This window comes from Girardinichthys multiradiatus, chromosome 4 (assembly GCF_021462225.1).
Source record: "Girardinichthys multiradiatus isolate DD_20200921_A chromosome 4, DD_fGirMul_XY1, whole genome shotgun sequence".
NCBI lineage: Eukaryota > Metazoa > Chordata > Actinopteri > Cyprinodontiformes > Goodeidae > Girardinichthys > Girardinichthys multiradiatus.
In genome coordinates this window covers 37,605,932-37,633,749 of record NC_061797.1, presented here as the reverse complement: position 1 = coordinate 37,633,749, position 27,818 = coordinate 37,605,932, and the positions used below count along the sequence as shown (strand labels likewise).

The 27,818-nt window shown below is 40.3% G+C and overlaps 1 protein-coding gene across 1 annotated transcript in view; it reads right to left on the bottom strand.

Annotated features, from left to right (window-relative positions):
* Positions 1 to 3,005: 3,005 nt before the first annotated feature.
* Positions 3,006 to 27,818, bottom strand: part of LOC124866474 (collagen and calcium-binding EGF domain-containing protein 1-like) — a 42,397-nt gene continuing 17,584 nt past the window's right edge. Inside the window, exons 3-11 of the mRNA XM_047362272.1 lie at positions 12,097 to 12,149; positions 10,003 to 10,137; positions 9,617 to 9,754; positions 7,628 to 7,761; positions 7,310 to 7,418; positions 6,958 to 7,097; positions 5,685 to 5,720; positions 5,207 to 5,242; positions 3,006 to 4,434 (exon numbers count right to left, since the gene is read on the bottom strand). Coding sequence (XP_047218228.1) covers positions 4,252 to 4,434; positions 5,207 to 5,242; positions 5,685 to 5,720; positions 6,958 to 7,097; positions 7,310 to 7,418; positions 7,628 to 7,761; positions 9,617 to 9,754; positions 10,003 to 10,137; positions 12,097 to 12,149 — 964 coding nt within the window. The 3' untranslated portion in view covers positions 3,006 to 4,251. The remainder of the gene's footprint in view (positions 4,435 to 5,206; positions 5,243 to 5,684; positions 5,721 to 6,957; positions 7,098 to 7,309; positions 7,419 to 7,627; positions 7,762 to 9,616; positions 9,755 to 10,002; positions 10,138 to 12,096; positions 12,150 to 27,818) is intronic.

The window sequence follows — 27,818 nt, the reverse complement described above, 5'->3', positions numbered from 1 at the left end:
TTAGTAGTTTCAAAATTATGTCCACATATTTTTTATGATGTTCACTGTGATGACATCCCAATAAAAAGTCATAAAAGCGCCATTATGTTCCTGTAATTATGGCATATGGCAAAGTTGGCTCTTACATTGTGTGGTCTGATTACCTAAAAAACAATAGGGAAGCATGGCTAAAACTGAATGTAACTCTCGTTGATCCACTAGAACACATTCAAAAGCACTCTAAGTTTATGGATGTTCACCTAAAAACATGTACCTTCAACTGCATACATTTACACAAACATGCACACACAAACATAATCCGACTATTTGGAGCGGCAGAACCATCATTTAAGAGATGCATTATGGGTGGCCGCAGTATGTCAGTGCAGAAATTCCTCTCATACTAGGAAACATCTGGCTAAGCTTTTGGAGTTGTATCTTTATTGTCATCTGAATATATCAGCACATAGTTGCACAACTTAGCTCATTGTACAACGTATCTGGAGTCTGGCATCCAATGAGTTTGAGTTTGAAATCTGATAAATTCAGTTTTTAATAGAGTAGTGATTGGTGGCTTAAAGTCTAAGAGGAACAGCCATGTAGAGGTAGATTTTAATTTAATTTTAAAAGAGTTGAATTTAATGTTATGAGTTACAACAAAAACACTGTTTTATTGACTGCCATAAGTGTTAATGAAGCCCGTGAAGATGCACAGTAACACTTTAAAATATTGGTGCATCTCCATAAATCATTAACTTTTATTTCAGTAATTCTATTCAAAACATGCTAATTACATACAGAGTTATATATTTCAAGTATATTGAAATATTTAGAATGTTACATAAGGCCAATAAAAAATACAGAGTGTTAAGCAAGCCCATTGTGGTTTAATAGTGACCTTGGTGGTCTGGGGTGGCAGTCCAGGGTGGCTCTAGTGTCTTTTCTCTTCTTTTTTGACAACTCCCCATAGTTTTGCCATGAGGTTTAGGCACATTTGGATGCCAAACAAGCACAGTGATGTAAACCAAGTATTGGTGCTTTCAGCTGTGTGGGCAGCATCTCCATGAAGCTTGTCAGCAGAAGGAAGCAAGACGTGCTCTATAACCTTCTGATACATGGGTGTGCTGAATTTAGACTTGATAAAAAACAGTGAACCAACACCAGCAGATAACATGGCTTCCCAAACCAATCTGAATGTGTAAACTTCACAATGAACCTAAAACAGACAAGTCTAGATAAGCTGACTCTGATGTCCCCAGTTCAGTAGTGACACTGACTCAAGCCTCATCCATCCTTTGTCATTTTCCCCTTAACTCTTGAATGGCTTTTGCTTCACCTTCCTCTAAATGCTGAGGTCATAGCCAACATTTATGTGTGGAGCTTTTAAACAATGAAAAGGGGCTAAAAATTGGTCTGAAATGAGATTGTCAATAGGTTTCGTAGCAATCTCATTTAAATTGCCTTTATTGGTCGATGAAGGACAACTCTGGGTAAAAAGCGGGTAAAGAACAAACAACTTTAAAGTAAACAACCAGCTTTATTAGCAATGATATTTTGGGCTTACCTATTTTGTGGAGGGGTTCAATAACGTTTGCTGGGCTACTGCCAAATCAATCTGTTATTCTTGCCCATGATTGTACAGGCCATAGCATAGCTATGACATAACATTTTTGTATTAAAAACAATTTTATTGGTTTCATGGACTAATTACAGTTTTGGAGATGCTGAATCGTATGTTTTCGTTAACTGTGAGCCACAGTAATCAATATTAGCAGAAATGGATGCTTGAACTATATCAGTCTGGGTGTAAGGAATCTGTTTAATGTATGAATTTAACTTTTTGAATTAAATCACTGAAATAAATTAACTTTTGAATGATATTCTTGTTGCTCCTATGAATAATTAATTAAATATAGGTCTGTTTTTTTCTCATGCTGTTCTCCTCATGTTGATAGATGCAACAGGTGTATTAATCCCAATGCTATGAGAACTTTGTGTACTGTGCAATCTGAACTCGTCTCTGCCTTTGCTGTCCCCTACAGACCGAAAGCAAAGTTTCCCATAGCATGACAAGCAGTGAAGGAAATGAGATCATCTCTTTCAGTCACTTGCCTTTCTCTTACTGACACGGTTTTCAAATTGTTTCGCGTTGTTTTTCATGATCCCTGTTGACCTGCCTGGGATTGTACCGAGAGCTGTGACCGCACGACAGGGGGCGGAGCTGTCAGGTGAGAAACCTGTAAGATGCACGCAAAGGTACTATGACACGAACACATACTGTGCCTGCATAATTCATCTTAGCAAAGTTTATGTGAAAATGAATGTGTTTCGTTTCCATTACAGGAAAAACCAAAACATAATTTACTGGAACATTTAATTAGGATCAAAACTTTAAAAGCACTCTGACTCAACATTAGACACACCGTCTGAACCATATCATGGAATCAGTCTAAAGAATTTAATTTTATTTTCTTTAGTCATTACTTGGTAGTGGGTTGAAGCCCAAACTGACCCTCACTGACAGCTTGTTGCTAATGCGTATCAACTTTTAAATGTCCACAAGCCCTGACCTTTGACTTCTCACCTGCATGCAGCAAGAAGTAACTGCTATATCAGTATAAAGGCATGATAAATATGAATTGTTTGATATATTTAGTTCTTTGTGAGGTGTTGAGAAACTCCATATTCATTTATAGCTATAATACATGGAAAATTAATGAAATGTAACTGATAAAAGGGATTTTTGGAGAGTTCATTAGTTATTTAGCACCCTCTGCTGGCAGCATTGAGTGCATTAACTTTTATAAGCTGTTGAAGGTGAAAATGTATTACTGTTTGATTTACTTTACAAAGCCTTTCCAACTGGCTGTGTGACTACGTATATGACCTGTAATTTTAGGGATTGTTTTCAAGCATGTGGTCTCTGGTCTCAAAGATTTGGGCTATTCTGCTCCTTCAATAGTAAAGGATTTTCAATCTCCAACTATTTGTATGGAACATCTACATGTTTGCATAACAGCAAGAACTGTTGCATTATCCAATTTATTGACTTTGTTAAATATTCAGCAAATACAAACAGATGAGGGTAAAAAAAACTGTGTAAAAAGCTGTAAAATAAATTGATATTTTATTGCAGAACCATTATCTCACACTGAAAATGTTAACAAAGTTCAAAACTTCGATTTCAGTACATTTATTCACTTGTTTTGTTCTTAACTAAATCCCCAGTGGCAAAATCCTTTTGTATGTTTTTAAATGTTTTTTACAGTTCCACCCCCTCTTATCTCTCTGATTTTAAAAGTTAAATGGGAAGTTAGCTCTTACCTTGCTACTGCTTTGAAGACAAAAAGAAAAATACTCTTTTAAAGCAGTTTTCTTTTTGTATGTCTTCCAGATTTGGATTATTTGTATGAGAAAGAATATGTTCTCTCTAATCTGTTTTCATGAACAATATGTTTACAAATTAAGGTAAAATGTGGACTATAAAAGTGTAATTTAAATACACCTTAAATAAATTGTGTTATGATATTTAAAATGTCAGTAACCATCTTTTGTAATTAATTCTTGTATCATTTCATATTGTTAAAGCAACAGATGCCAGCAGTTTTTACTTGTTACATAGTTTTTCTAATCAAAATTGAAGCTCTGTTTGTTGATTGTACAATTACAACACAATGCTCATGAATCTCATGAAATATTTTCTGAGTTTGCCTCAGAGAACAGCTGCAAAGGTCAAGCCTCAGCACTGAACACTGCAGGCAGGTGCAGGAAAGGCAAACAGTGCAGGTCCTGGGTTGTTTTTTTTTCTTTTTTTTTAACCAATGCCCCTGCAGGCAATCCATCAGTGGCAAAGCGGAGCTTCCATGGATGGACACAGGAAAAGGAAGAGATGTAGATGATAAAATTCATCGTTTGAAGTGGTTCAGCTCAAAGGCAGAGCTCAGAAGAGGCTCAGACAGAAGGGATAATGTTGTATCTTTCTCACATGATGTACGGCACGCACAGGGCCCACTCCCACCCACAGCAATGAAAGGCAACAATATTGTGCTGGCAGCGGATTAAGAGAGATTTCAAATGTCTGTTTTCTCTCAGCTTTACAGTTTGAGCCATTGTCAGAGTTCCAACAACACTCGTTGCTCCATTCAGTTCAGCTGTGAGACGGAGCGGTTATTGACATGCTAATGTTTCACAAGCAAAACTAAAAGGTAGGCATTGTGTTTGGTCTGCTAGCCTCGAGTGAGTGAATGATAGTCTAAGCAGGCTATCAAAGGGTCAGGTTTGGAGATCTGCTTGTCCAGAGGCCCATTCTACAAAATCCTCCTCCCCGCTGAAATTAGGAGGACTGTCCAGGGAGATTCCTCTCCGCTCACCAAACACCTTCTCCTGCAGCTCAATGATGTCGTTGCGGATGTCCGCCATCATTAGCAAAAGGAAGTCAAAAGAGCCGGGTGGTCCCTGTATTCACACAAAAGAGAAGCTGGTTAACGTGACCAGTGGTTAACGTTTCACCGTCGCAGGTATCACACACAGAAAATAGAGATAACAGGGATAAACCCAAATTATTTAGTTAAAAAGCATAGCACATTAAATTAAGATTACTGGTAATATAAGGGTCTTACTCTGTAAATAATTATTTTAAATGTGAATGTATGCATGGTTTTAACGTTATCATCTGTAGTGTCTTGTACATGAGTGTTTACTTGCATTTAAGTTACTTTGTTTGGCTCGAAGTGGTGTTGCATATAGTGACACCTTCTGGACAACGATTGTAAATTAAGGACTGAGACAACACTGTCTCTTCCCAATCCTTTTATAGTATATAAAACAACATAAATAAAGAACTAAGGAGCAATATGGTTTTTAAAATTGTGAAGTATTGACTTTATGTTGGGAAGAAATCCCAATCGATAATCTGTCCCTTAAAGTGGACATCGTGCATCACTGGCAAGATTTTGTCAGACATTTTACCAACAAACTTCAGTAGCAGTTACTTTCTTAATCTTATGTATGGTACATGATATAAACACCTGCAGGGAAAGTAGTGGAACTAATATCTAAGTACAAATGTGTATGAAGGGTCTCAAGATGTCTTTAAAAACAGGAAGGATTGGGATATACAAGATGCAGTGAATGCTTGAGATCTAGATTTGGAAGTAACTACAGATGCTGAGGAGACCAATGATTTGCCTCCAAGCATAGCTCAAGGAATTCACTTGATTATACTCACAGGTGGACCACTGGGTCCTGGAGCTCCTCTATCACCCTGTTGGCAAGAAACATAACAAAATAACAATTTTCTTAAAATAGAAAGTTCCTGTTGCACAGAATATATTATCACACATGCAGAGCTTCACTCATGGATTTGAGGGTTAAAGTGACTCAAAATTGTGGAGAATACAAAACCATACATTTTGTATATCCGATATACAAAATGAAACTTACGGATGCTAATTAAGGATCTGCAACTTATGCTATCCAACAGACAAGTAAACAGAGCATTTGTGATCAGTGTTTAGGTTATAGAGTGTGAAAAAAAGTCAGTTAATTGTGCTGTAGATACATGTTAGCATACCACAAGGAGTCAATGATACAGTTAATTGTCAGCTTTGCATTAGTGCAACACAAACACCAAATGGCGACAGCAGCTACACATATAAGCAGAATTAAGAGACACAAAGATAAAAACAAATATGTACTTTCCCAACCTTTAATCCATCTCTTCCTGGAGCCCCGGGTGGTCCCTGTAATAGTGATTAGGACATGAAAATAAGGTCTTTAGGCTAATTTCAATTACTGTATCTGATGGTGCAAATGTGATGATGCAAGCTTTCTAATCATAAGAGGAACTGTGTCCTGTTGCTTCAGAAACACTGCTTTTTCTGTTTGGGAAACATCACACACAAGAAGGGCAATGACTTTCATTGTCTTCATGGCAAATTTGGTTGTATTAGAAGATGTCAACAAATGTAAACGTTTTGTTTAAGCATCACATTAAAATGTTTAGAGCCATGGTAATGTGGTACAAGTTGAATGTAGGCTGATATTAGAGGTGCTCAAAGGATAAGTTGGTTACAAGATGTATTTGATTGGATTAATTGTACTGTTACAGTAATTGTTCAAGCATCTTGATCTTTACTTCATCTGACACACTTAAACAGAAGATCAGTGGGGAAAGACAAATATATTTATTTTCTCTCTGGGATTAATCAAGTATTTGTGAACTGAATTGAATTTGAATTTGATAGAGGAACACCACCCGATCGAAATGGGACAAGTATGTGGCTCTGTTGGTCAAATAGGAAGGAAACCTTACTGATTAAGGAAAAATCTTAATCAGTGAGATTTCCTTAATCAGTAAATGCATCTGAAATAAAATCTCCCACCATTTTTAGTCAATAGCATTCCATCCAACAGCATTTACTTTGCTGAACATTTTTTACTTTAATATAAATCGGACAACGGTTAGAGATTGATGCATGAAGGGGGATATACCTTTAATGTAATTTTCTGTCAGATACTAAACTAATGCATCTATTAAATTAAGATCAGCATTTGTTCTCTTTCGCGTGCTATACTCCTGAGAGAAATCAAATCTGATACAGCAGCTCAGAACTCAAAGAACTCAGAAAATCTGTATCAGCTAGAAAAAGCCTGATCTGTGCATCTCTACTTAATGACTAGGCTAACTAGTCTTAAATCTCAATTCAGATAAAAATGTTTTTCGGATATGCAAGTTTTTTATTGCACCTGCAGTGGTGTGTGTGTTTTCATAGAGAAAACTCCACAATGTGTCTTGTGAAATGCGATACCCTTAAAATGTTGCAAACCTTTTATTGAAATATGAAGTAATGCATGAGAACTGTAGCAGAAAACAACATAGACTTGGGGTATTTTGTCTCATAAACTCATCAGGTACTCTAGTTATGTGAGATGCAAGTATGTTGGATTTAGGTTTTGATCTAATGTCTGTTGGCCTACCACTGGCCCTCTGTGACCCCTTTTTATGTGTCTGAGGTCAGGTTCTGGTCCCATGGGCCCCATGTCTCCCCGTGGACCCCTTGGACCAGGTGGACCTTTCTCCCCTGGCTCCCCACTGCTTCCTGGTTCTCCTGGGTGTCCTGGTGAAGATAGACAGATTATATTTCATAGAGGATTTCTTAGGGGGGAGTGAGGGTTATTATTAAAGCAAAATAACACTCTAATATGTCCAAATAAATGATAACTGCTTTTGTTTTGGGCAAATTCTCCTTCCAGATTCAATCTCTTCTACAAAGCATTTTGCGCATGTAGCATTTTAGCTGTCACAAATATCCTGCTCATCTTTTCTCACCTCGGAGACCAGGACCTCCTGGTGGGCCAGGTAATCCAGGAAGACAGGGGCTGTCTGTGCTTTTTCCTGCTCGAGTCGGTTTGTCGCTGCTGTTAGCCAGACCAGAAACCTACAAACACACCAGAGAAACACAGACATGTTTTTGAAGACATTTGCTGTGTCTGCTGCCTAAAGCTGAACTCTGCTGACTTCATTCATGGGGATATATTTTAGAACTATGACATTAAAATCACTTTTCATAAATCAGCATAACGCTAAAATTCAAACTAAAATGTTCTTTTTCAGGTTCAAGTGCTCTAAACATGAAGGATTTCTTACCTGGTTGTGTGACTGTGTGTTTCCCAGGCACAGCTTGAGTTGAAACAGGCTGCTTTTCATGTTCATGAAATCTTGACACGTGAACGAGCAGGAACCAGCACTCATCAAGGTGTCGGACTTTCCAGAAGAACTCACTGCACAACAAAACAAAAATTCTTTATTATCTCGCGTCTAGCATAATACCTTTTCTGAAAACTGTCTATTTACTTAGGATGTTTAATGAAGCCAGTTGTTCAATGCTTAAATTTAAAAATAACAACATACAAGATCAAAAGTTTGAATGTAGTCTGGTTTCACTGGCCATCTAAAGCAATCTGTTACACATCTGTTAAACACAGAGTTTATAAATAATTTACGTGCAGAGAATCTCTTAAAAAGAGATAATCTGTTCCTTTCAGTGCTTTTGTCTTGCTCGATGCAGGGTTAGGGTTGGTGGTTCAATCATAAATATTGCTCTGGGCAAGTTCCTCCTTCTATGACCCCTAACCAAAAAGAAATTCTATTTTGCAAAAAAGATGTAACTTTTCATTCTAGATTTATTATAAGTATTATTATAAGAACAGTGTCTTTATAAAAAATGATCTTGTGCCAATAATAATAATAATAATATTAATACTGTAAGCTAATTTAAAATATTTCAGTAATGCAGTGATATTTACTGTTTACAACTTCATTATATGTTTCCACAATCTGGATTTTAAAATCTTTCGCATTCTTCACCACTACTGCGATTGTAAAAATGATTTTGGGTCATGAGAATAAGACCAGACTTGAGCAAGTTTTCCCCAGAAAACCAAGAATCCCCATGTGTTTTTTGTCACAAATAGTAATAGAGTAAAAGGTTTCAGAGATCACTAACTGTGTTTTAATGAATCTGTAAACAATGCAGATTACTTCAGTTCCTAATTAACCAATCTATATATTGCAGTTATCATGCTTGTCCCCTAAGGTGGTTCAAGTGCCCAAAAAAAAAATTTAAAAATATAAATCTTTGTGTTTCACAAATATAATAAAGGTTTAATCACAAAAGGATCCATGTTCAGTTTATATTGTCCAAGTTGACTGACAAATGCAGATTCTTCAAAACACTGGGAAATAGTCATTTAGTTTGGCACCAAATAAGAAGCTTTAAATCAGATTCAAACTTCTGCATCATTACTAGTTTAAGTAACTATATTTTCTTACAATGCTGAAATGGTGCATAACACTAAGGGGGTGTCAGACAATTTTTCATTGAATGATTGGCTCTGATTCGTGATTGGCAAATCAGTCAGTCAGTCATTTTTTACCGCTTATTCCATAGTGGGTCGCGGGGGAGCTGGTGCCTATCTCCAGCAGTCTATGGGCGAGAGGCGGGGTACATCCTGGACAGGCCGCCAGTCCATTGCAGGGCAACACACAAACACTCATTCATACACGTAAGGGCAATTTAGAGTTACCAATTAACCTAACAGGCATGTCTTTGGACTGTGGGAGGAAGCCAGAGTACCCGGTGAGAACCCACGCATACACCGGGAGAACATGCAAACTCCATGCAGAAAGACCCCAGGCCGGTAATGGAACCCAGGACCTCCTTGCTGCAAGGCAACAGTACTACCAACTGCACCACCATACTGCCCCATTGGCAAATCAAACCATACTTTTTATTTCTTTTCACTGAGTGCACCAGAACAATAAACGACCACGTTTTTGGTCAATAAATAGGAAATAAAAAAGAATCAAGAAACACTGACTGGACATGCAAAGACATAATAGAAACCTCAATCGGGTAACAACTGAAATCTAACTTTTCTTCCCATGTGCTTGTTCGACTCCACAACAAAATAGCACCCCGGGTGGTGACTTATATCAAACGTCGTCACTGGGATGATGAGTGTAGACAACAATTATTATGCTGAAGTGACAGAAAAATTACAAAAAAAGTATCCTGAATATGTTTCAAAATCTCACTGGCTGGCAAAAAGTTTCAGATTAAACACACAGACTCACAGTTGTGCACTGGGATGCAGGACCGCTGGTCTGGGGCAAGGATGTAACCGGTGCGGCAGCTACACAGAAAACTGCCAACTGTGTTCACACATTCATGGTCGCATAGACTTTTACCAGAGACCTCACACTCGTTGATGTCTGTTGATAGATTAAACAGGCATGTAGACAAAGAAAGAAGGCACAGCTATTAATGGTGACACCAAAACCAATAAAACTCTGCATGCAATCCAAAATGTTACAAACATAACATGCTTTATACAGAAGGGGTTGTGGAGGCTAAAATAAAAGGTGCTAAAATTCCATTGCCTATTTGCTATTAAAGGGAATACATTATAGGAACAGTGATGATGGCACCATCATGCTTCCCATGAGCGAACCATACTGACCCAGGCAGTAGGGAGACTTGTGAGTGCGGTGTCTTTCCCTGTCAAAGCGATAACCGGGGTAGCAAGTGCAGATGACTCGACCAAAGTTATCAGTACACTGCTGCTCACAGGGTGACGCGGCACACACATCCACACCTGAAAAAAATAAGAGAAGACCCACTGTTCTCACTGCTGGGAAACACTTCTGTTCAAACATTGTAGCAACCAACTCTGTGAGGTTTAGCTGTGAGTGCTCCAGCAGCTCATGGGAGGAATATCAACGGGTCATACCTGCTGTAGCATACTTTGAAATCTTGTTTTTCTCTCATCCCATTGTTGAACTGAGTTGTGTCATTTAAGTTCAAAGAGAACATTACATCTACATTCATATCTGATCCCTGAAGGCACTTAACTCTTTAGTTTTTGTGTAACAAAGAAACACAGTAATGTTTCCTTCCTTTAAAAAATCTCTACTGTTTTGAGTCCATAAACCTTAGATTTAACACAATGTGGATCAATTAATTTTTTATTTTTTATTTAAATCACTCCATTACAAGGTGTTATATTCACCATGGAGGCACAGCACACTCTGGTGGCTAATGTAAGCTATAGTTAGTGTAAAGAAGTGCACGACACAGTTAAATTATTTTTTAACTTACTGTATATTAAATTGGTCTCCTTTAAATATAATATAAAGGAGCCAATTTTCTTATAATGCTTAAAAGTTCACCAGTATTTCTGCAAGTCTTCCACTGTTTGCATCTGAACGTTTTAAATGTTTTCATTTATTTTCTGACTATTTTCAGAGAAAATAAAAATAATTCTCTTGTAAGAGCAAGGTTGTTTTAGTTTGTTAATCCACTTTACGTCTACCTTTCACACCATCCAGGCATAAAAAAGATGATAAATGTAGGAATGCTAGTTTTGTGACTACAAAAACTAGACTACACATTAAAAACCACTTTCAAAACAAAGGTTTTAAAATCACACCCTAGTCTGACAAACTGAAAATTGTGCTTTAGCACAAGCAGGGTGATTTGCAAAGACCTGTTAACAATTTGGCAGAGCTAAATTTCTATTGCAGAGGTTTTTATATTCATCCTTTCAACTTAATCTTATCGCAGGATCAATGTGGCTATTCTGTGGAGGCTCTAGAGGTTCGAGACCAGACAGCACCATAAAGACTAGGAAAACGTGACAAGAAGACAGTCATTGCTGAAAGAAAGTGATAAGAGATCCCATTTGCCACCTGCCATGTATGGGACACAGAGACTGGGGCAGAGGTTCACCTTTAACAACCACAAATATCCAGCCAGAGCTACAATACAATGCAATCATATTTAATATATTAGAATGTGTGTTACAATAAAACTCGCTTGTCAGATTGAAAGTTCCTTTTGAAAATGACAACCTTTAAGCAGGTATTAAAAATACTTTTTATTAAGCCCACATTTCTTTAATATTCTGATCTTAAATGTTGTGTTTTCATTGACTATAAGAGGAAAATCATTCAAATCATTACAAATAAATGCTTGAAAACATCAGTTTGTGTATAATGAATCTAGAAAACGTGTTTCACTTAGTGACTGAGTTACTGAAATAAATGAACTTTTCAATAATATGTACAATTTTGAAAGGGTCTGTAGTTTACATCAAATCATATTCATGTGTTAAAATGGCCCAGTCAAAGTTTAGACCTAAGTCCAATTGACTGGCTGAGCTTGAGCTATTTTGCAAAGAGCAATGGGGACATCTTTCAGTCTGTAGATGTGCCAAGCTCTTAGACACAACCCAGAGGACTTACAGATATCATTGCAGTGAAAGGTGATTAAAGTGTTTACTCAGCGGGGCTTCTACTTTACATTGCATTGTGACAAATTGTGTGTAAAACGTGTATATAAATACTTTTGCCAGGTGCAGTATATCTCATGTCTGCGCATAAATTTCCCACAATATTGCAAAGTCAAATTTTGGATCATATTAATGGAAAAATATAGCAGCACTAAACCCATGATTGATAAACTGGTTACCCACATAGTGGCAAATGTGTCACCCAGGTTGTGTTTTGTGCAACTTGTTCTAATCTATAAACAGATCAGAGTATGGTTTACCTACTTTCAGGTATGCACTGGCCCATCACAAACCTGAATCCATCACAGCACTTCCTCCTGTATATATATAAAAAAAAAATTATATATTTATCAATTTTCTAACAAATCTAACATGATCAGGAAGCAAATGGTTTTATTCAAAACAACAGATTTGTATTGGGGGGATGCATTATTGTTCCTCACATAAATAAAAATATTTACTCAATATAAATAATATATGTGCAAAGTCTGTTAAGTTGGTAGACACAAACAGAAATACAACACATAACAAGATATATTTAAATTCCTTAATAACAGAAAATATACACTGCTCAAAAAAATAAAGGGAACACTCAAATAACACATCCTAGATCTGAATGAATTAAATATTCTCATTGAATACTTTGTTCTGTACAAAGTTGAATGTGCTGACAACAAAATCACACAAAAATCATCATTGGAAATCAAATTTATTAACCAATGGAGGCCTGGATTTGGAGTCACACACAAAATTAAAGTGGAAAAACGCACTAGAGGCTGATCCAACTTTGATATAATGTCCTTAAAACAAGTCAACATGAGGCTCAGTATTGTGTGTGACCTCCACCTGCCTGTATGACCTCCCTACAATGCCTGGACATGCTCCTGATGAGACGACAAATGTTCTCCTGAGGGATCTCCTCCCTGACCTGGACTTCCAACTCCTGGACAGTCTGTGGTGCAAAGTGACGTTGGTGGATGGAGCGAGACATGATGTTCCAGATGTGCTCAATTGGATTCAGGTTTGGGGAACAGGTTGGCCAGTCCATAGCTTCAATGTCTCCATCTTGCAGGAGCTGCTGACACACTCCAGCCACATGAGGTCTAGCATTGTCCTGCATTAGGAGGAACCCAGGGGCAACTGCTCCTGCATATGGTCTCACAAGGGGTCTGAGGATCTCATCTCGGTACCTAATGGCAGTCAGGCTACCTCTGGCGAGCACATGGAGGCCCGTGCGACCCTCCAAAGAAATGCCACCCCACACCATTACTGACCCACTGCCAAACTGGTCTTGCTGAAGGATGTTGCAGGCAGCAGATCGCTCTCCACGGTGTCTCCAGACTCTGTCACGTCTGTCACATGTACTCAGTGTGAACCTGCTTTCATCTGTGAAGAGCACAGGGCGCCAGTGATGAATTTGCCAATCCTGGTGTTCTCTGGCAAATGCCACGCATCCTGCACGGTGTTGGGCTGTGAGCACAACCCCCGTTTGTGGACGTTTGGCCCTCATACCATCCTCATGGAGTCGGTTTCTAACCGTTTGTGCAGACACATGCACATTTGTGGCCTGCTGTAGGTCATTTTGCAGGGCTCTGGTAGTGCTCCTCCTGTTCCTCCTTGCACAAAGGCGGAGGTAGCGGTCCTGCTGCTGGGCTGTTGCCCTCCTACGGCCTCCTCCACGTCTCCTGGTGTACTGGCCTGTCTCCTGGTAGCGCCTCCAGGCTCTGGACACTACACTGACAGACACAGCAAACCTTCTTGCCACAGCTCACATTGATGTGCCATCCTGGATGAGCTGCACTACCTGAGCCACTTGTTTGGGTTGTAGAGTCCGTCTCATGCTACCACAAGTGTGAAAGCACCACCAACATTCAAAAATGACCAAAACATCAGCCAGAAAGCATAGGTACTGAGAAGTGCAGAACCACTCCTTTATTGAGTGTGTCTTGCTAATCGCCAAAGATTTCCCCCTGTTGTCTATTTCATTTGCACAACGGCTGTGAAATTGATTGTCAATCAGTGTTGCTTCCTAAGTGGACAGTTTGATTTCACAGAAGTTTGATGTACCTGGAGTTATATTGTGTTGTTTAAGTGTTCCCTTTATTTTTTTGAGCAGTGTATTTTAGGAGATATCCTATATAGATTTGAATCTGTATATGAAACAAAATGTCCACATTTCATTCTCTAACCACTGCATTTATTTGCACACGATACACACAATATTTCAGTAAATTGCAATTTGCTGAGGTTCAAACTTGGTCAGTCACAGCACAACAATTCAAAGTATAAAAGTGTGCAACAACTGAGCCATCATATGATGGTATAAAGACTTCCTTCAAGCCAAACAAAACCCCACTGAGAAGCATGTTTTTAAGCTGGTGGATAAAAGATAAACAGAGTAAACTGCTGTGCTACAAACTGCACTTGTGTTAAGAATAGCTGTAGAGAGAAGTGTTGACATCTCACATCTGGAAGCCAGAGGACAACAGACCATAGAGAGGAATGTGTGCAGCTGAATGGAGTGACCTATAAGATACAGTGAAGTTCTGGAGGTCTGGGGCACCAAGCACAGTTCACTCACCTTTAAACCGAGTCATAACTGTTGTACTAATGGTATGTGTTCTTTTAACTTTCAAATTGACCACTGTAACAAGGCACATTGATTGTCCACATTGTTATGTTTGTGCTTTAGTTTACATTCTACAGAACAGCTTGTTCATGTCTAACATGAGAAAAGTTACAGTGCTCTTTAAAATAGAAATTAATAAAAAAAGCTGCTATCATCCTTACAGTTTGTTTTATTTCTTTGCAGTCCTTATAAAAGTTTAGTTTTGTTCACATAAGTTGGTGGCCAATTCATTTTTACAAGCCTAAAACACAATGGGACAGTAAAACATTTACAATGAATGTTTCCAGTCCTTTTCACGAATAAAAGATGATACTAGATGATACCATGTGATGTGTTTTGTATTGAACAAAATTTATTCCAGATAATTTATCACTTTTTCTGGAAAGGATCAATCATAATGTAACATCTTTTTTCTTTTTGTCTTTTGATAAAGCACATATTTTATATTGTAGATTTAAATGTAAATCTGTAGAGTTGTGCTTGAGAAATGCTCCTGAATTTTAACCTTTGCTAATGTGGTTTCATTAATTATTGATAAATAGCTATGCAAAGCATCATAGATGTTGGGTGTTGGAAGAAGATCTTAACTTTTTCCTCTGATTTGGTGTAGATTGTATATGATGCAAATGCATAAATGCATATTCCCCTGACAGATCTTTGGGGGAATGGGCTTTATGTGAAGATGACTGAGTTTTTTACAGTTTTTTACCACAAATGATTTATGGTGTTTGGAAGGGACACTTGTCCAGCCAACCCACAACAATCCACCACATGTTACAGACATTACAACTGGAAAGAACAGCAAGGAAGTGACTCAGGAAGTGGCCACAGTACAAATATCACACATGAATGTCATACTGACATTTAAGGAAAAGGCAGAAAGGGATTTAAAATGCTGCCTCATTCACAGACCCCTCTTAAATAGAAAGTTGCTTTTATTCTCCACCAACCTAGATACATTGTAACTTTAAATCACAGCGAGTCCCCCTCTACGCTTCCTTCTTGTGAATGACAAATAACCTATAAAACGCAGAGGCTGGACCACAATGATGAGATCCAGATGAGAGGAGCTTTAATCTTCAGCCTGGAGCTGGAAGTGTTGAGAAGGTTGGATAAGGCCAGACATGGAGGTGAGGTGGAGAAAGGGGAGTGAATGCAGAGATTAAGACTGCCACTCATTCAGTCAATCCGTCAATCAGTCAGCCAGTTGGTCTTTTAAGATGGATTAATGTGTTACAGGTGCTTCTTCACTTTACATTATTGTGTGCAAGCAAAAAAAAAGGTTTAACCTGTTTAGAGACTAACAAGTCTGCTTTTGACTTTTATAATTTCGCTGATATCATCATGAAAGTTTGTGGTAGCCACCCTTTTAATGCATCTAATTGTCCATTGTGTCATTAACTAATGGATTGGTTCATTTTAAAGGGAAAACAGTGTTTTATGAGAACAGGAAAACTGTACAAAAAGCTTTGCCTCACTCTTATACAAAAGGTCATTTTGACCCATTGAGTTTGAGTTTGAATTGTCTAAATTTCTTCTTCCCCACAATAATCCTCCCTGAAATTCTTGAGCTTTTTCTCATTTAGTGTTGGTCATGAGGACACTCTTACGTGTGGTGGCATGACTTTATGTACTGTTGACTTGTTTTTGTGTACATGCATAATTTCAAAGACAGCAATAAAAAATAAAAAGGAAAAAAAATTGCTAAAGAGATTTTATTCTCTTTGGCGCTTCGTTTTGTTAGCTTGGGTAAAAAGAGGAAGCCACATACCAAGATATCAAAGAAGTCATGCATAAGAATCCAAGCCTAAGACAACAGAATGAACACATAGGGCTGATTCTGTGTTGATTCATAGAATTACACATCTGAATGTGTAAGAAGGGATGTTAGCTTCATTATACAACACATTCTGGCTTTTTTCTGTCATAACATTACAGATAAATATAGCTTACACTTGTGATCCTTGGACCTTATTCAGAGCCAGCACAAAAATAATTACATACCTAGATACATTTAAAAACTTACAGCTCAGTGAAACATACTAAATACTATGAAATGTTATACACAAATGAAATGACAAGTAGAATAGTAGAATTTATTAAACGATTTTACATTTGTTCGTTCATGTTCTACTATCAAAGTGACTCCATGAAAAATATTTTGTTTTCAGCCAATACGGATTATCTAAACCATTTCTACTGCAGATAATCTTTGGATGCCAACTACACACCTGTTAGGCTTGTGCCTCTCCGTTATGTGGATAAAACAATATCAACACAAAGACAAACCTTACTAGAAACTACTACTATTGATCTACATACATGCATGATGAGAAGATGGAGGTAGCTAAACACAGGGCTATATTGCAGGAAAACCTGCAAAAGACTTGACACCAGACTTAAGAATGGATCAGAGGTTTGCTTTACAGTAGGACAACAACTCCAATCATGCAGCCTTTGTGTGTAAGAATGGCCTGGTCAAAGTCCAGACCTAAATACAATTGTAAATTTTTGATAAGATGTGAAAAATGTTCACTAATTTTCTTCATTGAATATAACTGAGCTTGAGCTTTTTCAATGAGAATGGGCAAAGATGTCAGTCTTTAGATGTGCAAAACCCTCAGAGACAAACCCCACAGCTTCCCCATGAATTTCTGATGAAAAGGGCGAGGACAGGGTCAAGAAATACAAGGAGGTTTAACCCCATATGGTTTTGCTCTTGGAAGGTGATTGTATGCCAGTGAGAGAGCAGGCAGGCCTAGTCAACATTACATAAGCTGTGAAAAAGAGTTTGGATGAAATACAAGGTTACTGTTTTGGAAATTTGTCATTGTCTGTTATAGTTTTAGAAGGTATAATGCTTTGGTGTTGGCTTTAAGTATTTATTGGCATTGAATACAGACTATTAGTCTCATTTAATAGCAAACATACAATACTCCAGGTTCCTAACAACAGCCAAGGGATTTGTGAGGGCTGGGATATCATCAAGTAACAAGGTACAACCTTTTAATGTCAGTCAAGATTGATTAATTAAACAAATAACTCTAACAAGTGCAGTGTCATTTTTCACATCCTCTCAGTGCATTATATTTAAGATTTGAAACATACATACATATATTAAGGCCAACATCAGATTTGTATTTCTCTGATCATTCTATATTTAAACTAGATGTTGACATAATATCTTTTTCTCCATTTGTTTCTCCACTCCTCTGCTCTGATTGACATATTATTGGCCTAATATTGCTCTCTGTTCATGACAACCTGATGGCTCTTACCTTATCATTCACCGTAATATTCATTAAGCCCACTGAGACTTACAGAAGCCAGGAACTCTCCAACTTTTAACAACTGCTTATAAAAGAGTCTTTGTTGGATATGAGTTTAAATTAGGCTTGAGCTGGTTTTTATGTTTCCTTCTATGTGATACAAGTTTCCAATTTGGAGATACTTTAGTATTTCATGTTTGTTTGCCATATATAGTTGCACCAAAAAGGCTGGGATGTAAGATAATGTATCTGATTGGTTGCTTTCACAGAAGTTCTGTAGATATTAAAAGCCAATGTGGTTCTTAACTAGACTATATATGTCACCTTTTGTATACATTTTTACTCTTAAAGGATCCCATTGGCTTCAAGAAACCTCAGACTGTTTCATTGTTTTGTTTGGATGACTTTGTATTTATAGGGAATGCATTCAGTCTGATCGTGTATCTCTATGTTACTACTGGAGCGGAGCCAGATAAAGCAGCTCACCTCCAACAGACAGATTACTTCTGGTGTGGTGTGTTGAAGGTAGTGTGCAGCACTTTTTTGACACACATGCATGCAGACAAGAATATTCAGTTTTGGTCTCATCTGACAAAAGCACTTCCTTCCACATGTTTGCGGAGTCTAAGTCATGGCTTGTAGCAAACTACAAACTAGAATCGCATAGTGGGACAAAATTAAAAAACTTAGTCAAAGTAACAGGCCAACCTTGATATTTATAAATAAATAAATAAATAAAAACTTAGGTGATGTTCAGCTGGGAAACCTTTGGTTCTAACATCCATGGTTATGTTACTTTTACACGAAAAATTATTCTTTGATCAGTGTCTATTGCATAACATAATGAAACAGCACTGCAGTCTTTAGATGCCTTTCCTTTTACTAATTGTTTGCTGTAAGTGTATTGAATTAAAATGGCTCCCATTTCGAAGTTATTTATGTGTTTCTGTTTTTAAAATTTTGCAGCGCTAAGCCACACGTTTTACCATAGATGAGCCATTGAAAGTATGTTAATAATAAAAAGTAGAACGAACATGATCAGGCAGCCTTTTTTGGCCTTTACTGATAAAGTGAGTATAGATATCATCAACCGTGACAGTTAGCTGCTCTGTCTGATAGCTTGTGTACCCAGAACCAATAAATTATAATAAACAGAACCTAGGAGGGGATATTATAGTGCTCATACTGAGCACTGCACTAAAAGCCTACCATTACCTTTGATACATACAAATAACACAGAAATCTCATACACTGATAGCAGCAGACACAATAATCCTTTTGATTTATGGTGGGAAAAAGTAGCCTGATCTGAACTTTGAGGTTTTCTTTATGGGTTTGTTTGAATCAAATCTCTAAACAGACAGTTGTTCAATAATTTTTATGGTGGGTGTAACTCTAGCCCAGACCAGTTCAGAGTATACCAACTTGCATCTAATGTATGTCTCCTGATCTGGCCTTTGTTGAATCAATATCTTCCATCAGTCATCTCCGTTGGTATGGAGTTGACCCACTAAGAGGTATAATCAGCCCCTTGTATAACCTCACTCTGCTGGTGCTGCTCCAGCCGAAATCAGCTCGAAAGCACAGCTAGAACCACAAAGACAAGATCCAGAGGCAGGCATGGGCCTGGATCACTTTACACTGAAGATTATCTACATTAGAAAGTGGTCTTCTCCCACAGAGGAGATGCTCTCTATTATGATTTCTGCTACAGCTTTGCCATGATTTATTTGAGCAATTGCAGACAGGAATGTGCTAAAGAGGATATTACAGAGTAACCCCCCCGCATTTAAACCCAGTACACATTGCAGTTGTCCTGACAGCCTGGGTGAAGCTTTCCATGGATGCTGCTGTGTTAACCGTGCATAACAAGTCCAATTATCCCGCCCAACTGCCAGACAGAGATACAATGGTGCACTTGGCAAAAATACGTAAAAATCACAAAATAATATTTTATTAAAGTAGTGTAACCTGTCACTGGAAAATGTAAAATAAAATCTAACCTTAATTGAGGACATGTTGGAAAACCTTCTGTCAATACTTTAACCACCCCTCCTTTGGCCATTGTACAACATGTCTCTGTGGTGCTGGTGGTACACATCAGAGATGTGAAACATTTTCTAACAGCATTCATAAATAAACCTGGTGATACTAGTATGTCTGTTTGTGGAGATGCTGAAATAACTAGTATGATCTACATAGTTAAATTACCTCTGTGCACTGTAAACTTCAACAGAAACCACAGAAATCACTCTGGTTGGAACTGGCTTTAACTTGTCAAGTACGACACATGTAGACCCCCTCTTTAGAAACCTGCTTATTCACTGTTCACTAGACCAGAACAAAATTAGATGAGGCAGCTTTTAGTTTCTATGCTTCTCAGCTCTGGAACAAACTCCCCGAAAACCTGATATGTGGAAAAACTGTTGGCTCCTCAATAGCAGGACTGAAAATATTGTTGTTTACTGCAGTTATTGACCTAAGAATATGACTAAAAACAATTGGCCTGTCTGAAGCAAAGGATTGAAGATTAGATTTGAATGTACCTGTAAAATTAAATATCAATTAAAATTTGGAATAAAATTTACCTTTAATATCTGTATTTTATTTGTTTCTTTTATACCATGCTTTTAAGTGGTTAACATATTAACCTACAGAGATTGGGTCTTATCAGATATGGATGTTAAAATGAGGAGGAAGGGGAAATTAAAGTAAGAAATGTAAAAGGGGACATTGGCATGAGGTGGAGGAGGATGGTTATAGATTCAGGGATGAAGGTTGTTATGAGCTCAGAGTGTTCCCTTGTGGGACTGCAGTGGGAGGAACACAGGAAGCAGAGCTCAGTTGAGGTCAACGTCCTCTTGACACACCAGGACAAGGGCCTGGCCATGTGTTTGCTTGTGTGAGTGCCACTTCGGTGGATACATCTAACTAATGAAGCTCATACGTGTTACAGTCAGGGCACGTTGTATTCATCAGCTGAGCTGTAACTGATTTATTTGTTATAAAACCTCTGCAGATGAAGAGAGCTGTTAAACTTGGCTGGCTGCATTGTACTGTGCGTGGTTATGGGGTGATACATTATACTGAAACACATTAGCAAGATGAGGCAGACAAATAAGACAGGATTTTGGAGGGAGGCCACATCTTCATATTCCTTGTTGAAGTCAGTATTAATTTCATACACAAATTTTTATGTTTACATCCTTTTAACGTGTTGCTCATTTTCTGCATGTTCTGAGGTGATTGAACTTTTAAGAGAATTTTATAACGTGTTGTCACAGTTCTCACTCAAAGCATATTTAGAAAACTATCATTTATACTTGAAGAATTAGGAATGTTTTACCCTAAGGGAAAAAAATACCGTAAATGCTAAAATCTCTTTTTTTTTTTATTATCGTTCACCTTTGTTGAAACTCTGCAATGGTTTTACACTGGGTTCTTTGTAAGGGTGGTAGGGTGTTAGTACAGCAGCAGGTCACTATTAGAGGAATACGTGGAAGTTCTTTTTAACTCGTATTAGTACACATGTGTTAAGGTGTTGAGTGTGAGCACCTCCTCTCTGTTTATTTGCTCTGCCAGTCCACTTCCAGGGCCAAGGCCTCAGGGGAAGCATCAGATCTGCCGCCAAACAAGAGAAAGCTTTGACTGCGAGCTCATCAGATGAAGCCTGCACCACTTTGACCAGGACACAAAACAACCTGTGCTCCTTCTTCTCTGTGTTTTGCCTCAGCTCTCACAAAATTGCATCGTCATCTCTCCCACCGTTCTCCAAAGTTTTCATTTTTGCATGTCCATGCCTCTACATAAAGGTCATAAACGTGAAAGAGTTTCTACACCAGGCCCCATTGTTTTCCTTTTTTTTTTCCTTTTTTTGGGTTGTGCCGTCTCACATCTAACCTCAGACACCACAAACCATACAATCAAACAATGCTGATGACTGGGAATGATGCAGGTCTCCACCACTTTATTGTGATGCTAACGATCGTGTATTTTATTTCATGCATGATTTCCTAAGAAATGTTCACCAGATTTCTGTGAAATGCTGTTTTGTTTTCACAAAACACGGTGGTTTATTAAACTGCTGTGGTTTTAGGGCTGGAAAGAACTATGCCAATGTGCAAGCAAAACATTTATTAGCTTTCTTGGAGCACGATGGAAAGATTGTGCTACAGGATTGGATCATGATCATTCCCCTTAGTGTGACCTCTCTTACTACGTACAGTCAAAATCCGTCCAGGCATTTAGATTTACCTAGGTGGGCTTTGTATTAGAACTGCACTTGTACAACCATCAATAATATAATGAAAGTGAGATGAGCCAAAGTATTATTGTGGGGTTTAGAAGGCTGACACAGCTCTCCTTGTGGTCTGTGGCCTTTGTGACCCCATCCAGACTCCATGTTTCTGCAGGAATTTGGCATTCATGACCCCCTGAGCTATGATCCTCCCTGTCCAAGCCTACAATCAATCTGTAAACACATAATGTTTAAAATGTGAAGCAGTCAAAGGAAAATAACATATACTGTATATCACTTTTACAGCTATTCTTTAACAGGATCAACAAGTAAAGGTTGAAAATCTCATGAAATATTACAGTTAAAGGTAAAGATTAAAGTAAATAAAATCTCAGTAGAGTACGTTCACCTGTTGATGGAGGTGCAGAAACATATCTTTCTCATAGAAGGACTATAATGTTTTATAATAATGACAAAATGATTGTTAATGTGCCTTGCAAAAGTATTCATACAACTTGAAATCTTTACATTTATGTGCAAAAAAACTTTTGTGTATTTGGTGGGATTGTATGTCACAAACCAACTCAAAATAACACAGATTTGTGAAGGAAAGAAATGCAAAAATCCTGTCAAAAAACTGCTACCAATTGCGTTTAAAAGATGCCTAATTAGTAAAAAGAGCCCATCTGTGTGTCATTTAATCTCAGTGTAAATGTAGCTGTTCTGTGAAGGCCTCAGTGCTTTGTTATGGATTAGAGAATAAACACCATCATGAAGACCAAGGAAAACATCAGACAGGCCAGGGATAAAGGTGTGGAGAAGTTGAAAGCAGGTTTAGATTATAAACAATATCCCAAGCTTTGAACATCTCACACAGAAGCGTCCATCATCCCAAAGTAGAAACAATGTGGGACAACTGCAAACCTACCACAAGTCATGTATGGGACACAGCAAACATGCAAAGAAGGTACTCGTACTCGCCGTCTTCCGCTTTATCCTGGACCGGGTCGCGGGGGCAGCAGACTGAGCCGAGACAACCAGACGTCCCTCTTCCCAGACACCTCCTCCAGCGAGAGCCCAAGGCGTTCCCAGGCCAGCCGAGAGACAGTCCCTCCAACGTGTCCTGGGCCGTCCCCTGGGCCTCCTCCCGGTGGGACGTGCCTGGAACACCTCCCGAGGAAGGCGTCCAGGAGGCATCCAATATTGATGCCCGAGCCACCTCAACTGGCTCCTCTCGATGTGGAGGAGCAGCGGCTCTACTCCGAGCCCCTCCCGGATGGCCGAGCTCCTCACCCTATCTCTAAGAGAGCGCCCGGCAACCCTACGGAGGAAGCTCATTTCAGCCGCTTGTATCCGGGATCTCGTTCTTTCAGTCATGACCCAAAGTTCATGGCCATAGGTGAGGATAGGGTGGACCGACCGGTAAATTGAGAGCTTCACTTTTCGGCTCAGCTCTCTCTTCACCACACCGTCCAGCACAGCGCCCCCATTACTGCGGCAGCCGCACTGATCCGTCTGTCGATCTCCCGCTCCATTCTTCCCTCACTCGTGAACAAGACCCCGAGATACTTGAACTCCTCCACTTGAGGCAGGAACTCCCCTCCAACCTGAAGAGGACAAGCCACCCTTTTCCGGTCGAGAACCATGGCCTCTGACATGATCTGATGTTCATCCCAGCCGCTTCACACTCGGCTGTGAAACGCCCCAGCGCATGCTGTAGGTCTTGGCTAGAGGGGGTCAGCAAGACCACGTCATCCGCAAAAAGAAAAGACGAAATCCACTGGTCCCCAAACCAGACCCCCTCCGGCCCTTGGCTGCGCCTAGAAATCCTGTCCATAAAAGTTATGAACAGGACCGGTGACAAAGGGCAGCCCTGCCGAAGTCCAACATGCACCGGGAACAGGTTTGACTTAGTGCCGGCAATCTGGACCAAACTCCTGCTCCGCTCGTCCAGAAACCGGATGGCCACTAATAAAGGGCCCCCGATTCCAGACTCTTGGAGCACCCCCCGCAGGGTACCATGAGGGACACAGTTGAATGCTTTCTCCAGGTCCACAAAACACATGTGGACCGGTTGGGCAAACTCCCATGAACCCTCGAGTACCCTGCAAAAGGGTATAGAGCTGGTCCAATGTTCCACGGCCAGGACGAAAATCACACTGCTCCTCCTGAAGCTGAGGTTCGACTATCGGCCGGACTCTCCTCACCAATACCCTGGCTAAGGCCTTACTAAGGAGACTGAGGAGTGTGATCCCCCTGTAGTTGGAAAACACTCTCCGGTCACCCTTCTTATGAAGGGGGACCACCACCCCAGTCTACCAGTCCAGAGGCACTGTCCCCCACCGCCACGCAATGTTGAAGAGGCGTGTCAACCTACAACATCCAGAGACTTGAGGTACTCAGGGCGGATCTCATCCAAACCCGAAGCCCTGCCACCGTGAAGCTTTTCAACCACCTCAGTGACTTCAGCCTGGGTGATGAAAGAGTCTAACCCCGAGGCCCCAGCCTCTGTTTCCACCACGGAATGCGTGATGGCAGGATTGAGGAGATCCTCAAAGTACTCCTTCCACCGCCCGATAATGTGCCCAGTCGAGGTCAGCAGCCTCCTACCCCCACTGTAAACACTGTTAGCGAAGCACTGCTTCCCCCTCCTTAGGCGCCGGACGGTTTGCCAGAATTGCTTCGAGGCCAACTGGTGGTCCTTCTTTATGGCCTCACCGAACTCCCCCCTGGCCCAGGTTTCTGCCTCTGCCACAGCCCGGGCCGCTGCACTCTTGGTTTCACGGCACCTGTCAGCCACCATAGGAGTCCCACAATCCAAGCACAGCTGATACGACTCCTTCTTCAGCTTGACAGCATCCCCTACTGCCGATGTCCACCAGCGGGTTTGGGGATTGCCGCTGCAACAGGCACCGCAGACCTTATGGCCGCAGCTATGGGCAGCAGCATCGACCCCTCCTTGAACCGCCACCTTAACGTGGTAGAGGGGTTTGAGTGCCCGAATAATCCTAGAGGCTATGTTGTCTGGGGTTTAAATACCCCTGGTAGGGTCTCCCATGGCAAACAGGCTCTAGGTGACTAGTCAGACAAAGTGCGGTTCAAGACACCCTCATGAGGACTATATGATCGAGGCACGTGACGTCGCCAGGTATGGCAAGGCCGGGGTCCCACCCTAGAGCCAGGCCTGGGGTCAGGACCCGTCAGAGAACGCCTGGTGGCTGGGTTGCTCCTCACGTGACCCGGTCGGGCCAAGCCTGAAGGAGAGATGCGAGGCCATCCCCCAGTGGGCCCACCACCTGCAAGGGGAACTGTGAGGGACCGGTGCAAAGAGGATTGGGCGGCAGATGAAGGTGGAGACTTCAGCGACCTGATCCCCGGATGCTTAGGCTGGCTCTAGGGACGTGGAATGTCACCTCACTGGGGGTGAAGGAGCTTGATCTTGTGCGGGAGGTCGAGAGATATTGACTAGAAATAGTCAGGCTCACCTCCACACACAGCGTGTGCTCTGGAACCCATCTTCTCGAGAGGGCCTGGACTCTCTTCAACTCTGGAGTGGCCTATGAGGAGAGGCGTCAGGCTGTGGTGGGTTTGCTTGTTGCCCCCCAGCTCAGCCATCTCCTGTTGGGGTTTACCCCAGTGGATGAGAGGGTCGCATCCCTGCGCCTTCGGGTTGGGGACAGGTCTCTGACTGTCGTTTCAGCCTACCGGCTGGTCAGTACTGCAGAGTACCCAGCCTTCTTGGCGTCCCTGTCGGGGTGCTGGATAGTGCCCCTCCCAGGGACTCCATTATTCTGCTGGGGGACTTCAACGCCCACGTGGGAAATGACAGTGACACCTGGAGAGGCGCGATCGGGAGGAATGGCCACCCTAATCTGAATCCGAGTAGTGTTTCGTTATTGGACTTCTGTGCTAGTCACGGTTTGTCCATAAGGAACACCATGTTCAAGCATAAGGGTTTCCATCAGTGCACTTGGCACCAGGACACCCTAGGCAGGAGGTCGATGATCGATTTTGTTGTTGTATCGTCAGACCTTCGGCCATATGTTTTGGACATTTAGGTGAAGAGAGGGGCTCTTCGTCGCAGTCTCCAGTTGGGCAGACCTGGTAGAGACGTTTTGCAGGTGTAGCAGCAGTGAAAGGTGGTTTTACAAGTACTGACTCAGGGGCTGATCATAAATGCAGGCAATAGTTTTCAGACTTTGATTTAAAATCCTTTGTATCATTTTCCATTACACAGTTATTCACTATTTTGTGATCTATCAAATAAAATCCCAATAAAAAATAAAATGTATTGAAGTTTGTGGTTGTTGCGTGACAATAAGCAAAAAATCTCAAGGTATATGAACAGTTTTGCAAGGCACAATGAAAGTATTTGGGAAGCCAGTGTAAAACGCTTGATAGCTGTTTGGTAGAACAATATGTTTTCATCGTCAGGAGCTGAAGTAGTTTTTGGAAGAACATACTGGCATGAGTAAATGAATAAAAACCCAGTTGGATGACTGGCAGAATGTCTGATAGAAACCAAGTTACATTCAGTCGGTGGTGAACTTGGACAGAGGTTTTATACCAAGGTGAGTAAAGGTAACTGAGCAGTGAGGTCAGGCTAATTAGAGGTCCCTTATGAGGAATTGTGAGGCTGAGTTTTTTATGAAAGACAAAAAAAAAATAAAACTCTGGCAAACATGTCTACTACAGAATGTAACCAATGCTCAAAGTGATGTACTGATAAGACAAGGAAGGTTTTCCAACTCTTGCAGATGGCCTCAGTTTTGCATAGATGCTGGAAAATCCTGGAGGTATTGCAAGATTTATAGCCGTTTTCATCTTTAACTCCCTGGTTGTTAAGTGCCAAGGACCCTTATTCTCATATTTCAGGCTCATGTGCAGGCTCATGCTCCCGGCAGTACTTGTCAACTTCAAACAATACTTGCAACAACAATACAGTTCCAGTCTGTTATCAATTGGCTGGTGATTTGTTTTGCTGAGGTATCGACAGTGACTGTGCAGCCATAAAAGGGTTGAAAAGAGCTAATCTGGGGCAGATTGTTTCAAGAAACATTAAATGTACTTGTCCAGAGGGGATTTCAGGTGCGCACTAATCAGAAAAAGATGGACGACGATGCTAAAGTTGTTGGGGAGGTCTGACTTTGAGACTGCAGCCCTACAAAGACAATTAAAGAACTATTTAACACAGGAAGCTTAACACAAAGGCCTCATAAACGTCCTCACAGAGAAAACAAAGATGAAGAGCCATGTGAGGTTTTAGGGAAAGGCCTAAACTAAGAGAGAGAATTGTAACATTGCTAAAAGAACTCTTGTGTCAAGTCCAAGTGTGAAAAAAACAGGCTTGTTAGGGTTCCCACAGCTTGACATTTACTGATCACCATCCAAAGTATACAAAGAGAGAAAAGGATAACAGGAGAGTTATGGTTTGAAATAAGATGCCAAGATGCCCAGTGGAATGTAAACAATCTTTAAGTATATCATGTTTGAATGACTATTAGTTTCCACTCGAGAGATTTCACACAGCAGTGAGGCAACAGTTTGAGGCCAGGAGGTAAAGCAGACTGAACTAAACTCAGGGCTGTCATTGCCTCTCTGAAGTCCCCTCAGATTGATTAACAGTAGACTGCTGGTAAGTGAAACTAAACCTCTAGAACACACATGCTGGTATATCATATGTGAAAAGCACATAAGTGCACATATGTTTACAGTTTATCAAATTTGGTCCCACTCACTGCAACCAGATATCCACAAACTAGGACAGCATTTTTGGCAGCGATTTATCCATGTGAACATGGGTTTACAAGAATAGGAAGGTGATCTCATTTACGTGCACCTGTGGACACAA